General features: G+C 47.8%; 1 protein-coding gene across 1 annotated transcript; it reads left to right on the forward strand.

The window, feature by feature from the left end:
- Positions 1 to 523: 523 nt before the first annotated feature.
- LOC122023151 (amino acid permease 3-like) lies at positions 524 to 991 on the forward strand (the record flags this gene model as incomplete). The annotated part of the gene is made up of 1 exon (XM_042581238.1): positions 524 to 991. A coding segment is annotated over one exon (468 nt), but the record flags the coding sequence as incomplete, so codon positions are not given.
- Between the last annotated feature and the right edge of the window lie 299 nt (positions 992 to 1,290).

The following is a 1,290-nucleotide window of genomic DNA, read 5'->3' on the forward strand; positions in this document are numbered from 1 at the left end:
GCCTCTCCTTTCATCCGATCGGCCATCATTTGCACTGATAGGTCGATTGGCCTCATGGAGTATTGTCAGGGGCTCATCTCTCACTCAGCTAATTTGTCTGGCCAGAGAGCTCGGCTAGACTGGGCCTCCAATTTATCCGATCGAATAGTAATCCCGATTAGCTAGGTTGCCTAATCAAACCAGTTAACTGTGTTATCTTTGAATGGCAAAGATGTCCTGGCTCTAGTAAATATTGATTTGTTTTTAACTATTCATCAGTATTTAGTAGATCGAACTCTTGACTGTAACAATTAACTGTGCTACCTCCGAGGGTTAGCTCCCTTTTACCTTTGTCTGCCACGTCAATTGATCTTTTTGACTTAACCTTACTCGGAGGCATATCATCTGTCGTATCAATAAAAAAAAAAAAAGCTTTATCATTAAATAATAATACTTCAATATCCAAAAGTATATCTATAATAATAATAATAATACAAGATTTATTTATATCAAATTTCTTTATTCATGAAAGGCATCCTAATCTCCCATCGTCATCCACCTCGTCGGCGCCTACCAGGTCTTCTGCCAACCCCTGTTCGCCTTTATCGAGAAGTGGGCGTCGTCCGCCTGGCCGGAGTCCAGCTTCGTCACCTGCGAGATATCCCTGCCACTGGGTTATTGCCTGAGCCTCTTCTGGCTGGCGTGGCGTTCGGCCTTCGTGGTGCTGACGACGATGATCTCGATGCTTATGCCCTTCTTCAACGACGTGGTGGGGCTGCTGGGGGCGCTGGGCTTCTGGCCGCTCATGGTGTACTTCCCGATGGAAATGTACATCGCGCAGAAGAAGATCCCGAGGTGGAGCACTCGGTGGGTGTGCCTGCAAATGCTAAGTGATCCCGTCCGAAAGCTGAGTCGGAAGGAGGCAGGCCTTGATGGACTGGAAGTTGACGGAAAGTCGCTGCAGGGTCAGATCTACCTAGCACCCTTCGGAAAGGCTTACACAAGCGACTGACGATGGCAGGTGTCCAAGACGATGACGCTGCGGCTCTGCACACACTCAGACGAGCCCACGAGTAGTTAGAGACCAAAAATCAAGGAAAAAGTCCCCGGGTCAGGCCCTCCGACGCTCAAGTCAGGTACTTTTTTCCCAGAAAACACAAAGAAAGTATGAAAAGTAAAGACTGGTGAAAAATGATGAGTGAGCGTACCTGCATAAGGGACAAGGCATCCCTTTTTATACTGCAACGGAAGTTTCTGGGTCTGACGACTGTCAGGGAATGTCGGCTGTCAGACTTTGTCTGGCGGTGATTG

Source organism: Zingiber officinale, chromosome 9B (genome assembly GCF_018446385.1).
Source record: "Zingiber officinale cultivar Zhangliang chromosome 9B, Zo_v1.1, whole genome shotgun sequence".
NCBI lineage: Eukaryota > Viridiplantae > Streptophyta > Magnoliopsida > Zingiberales > Zingiberaceae > Zingiber > Zingiber officinale.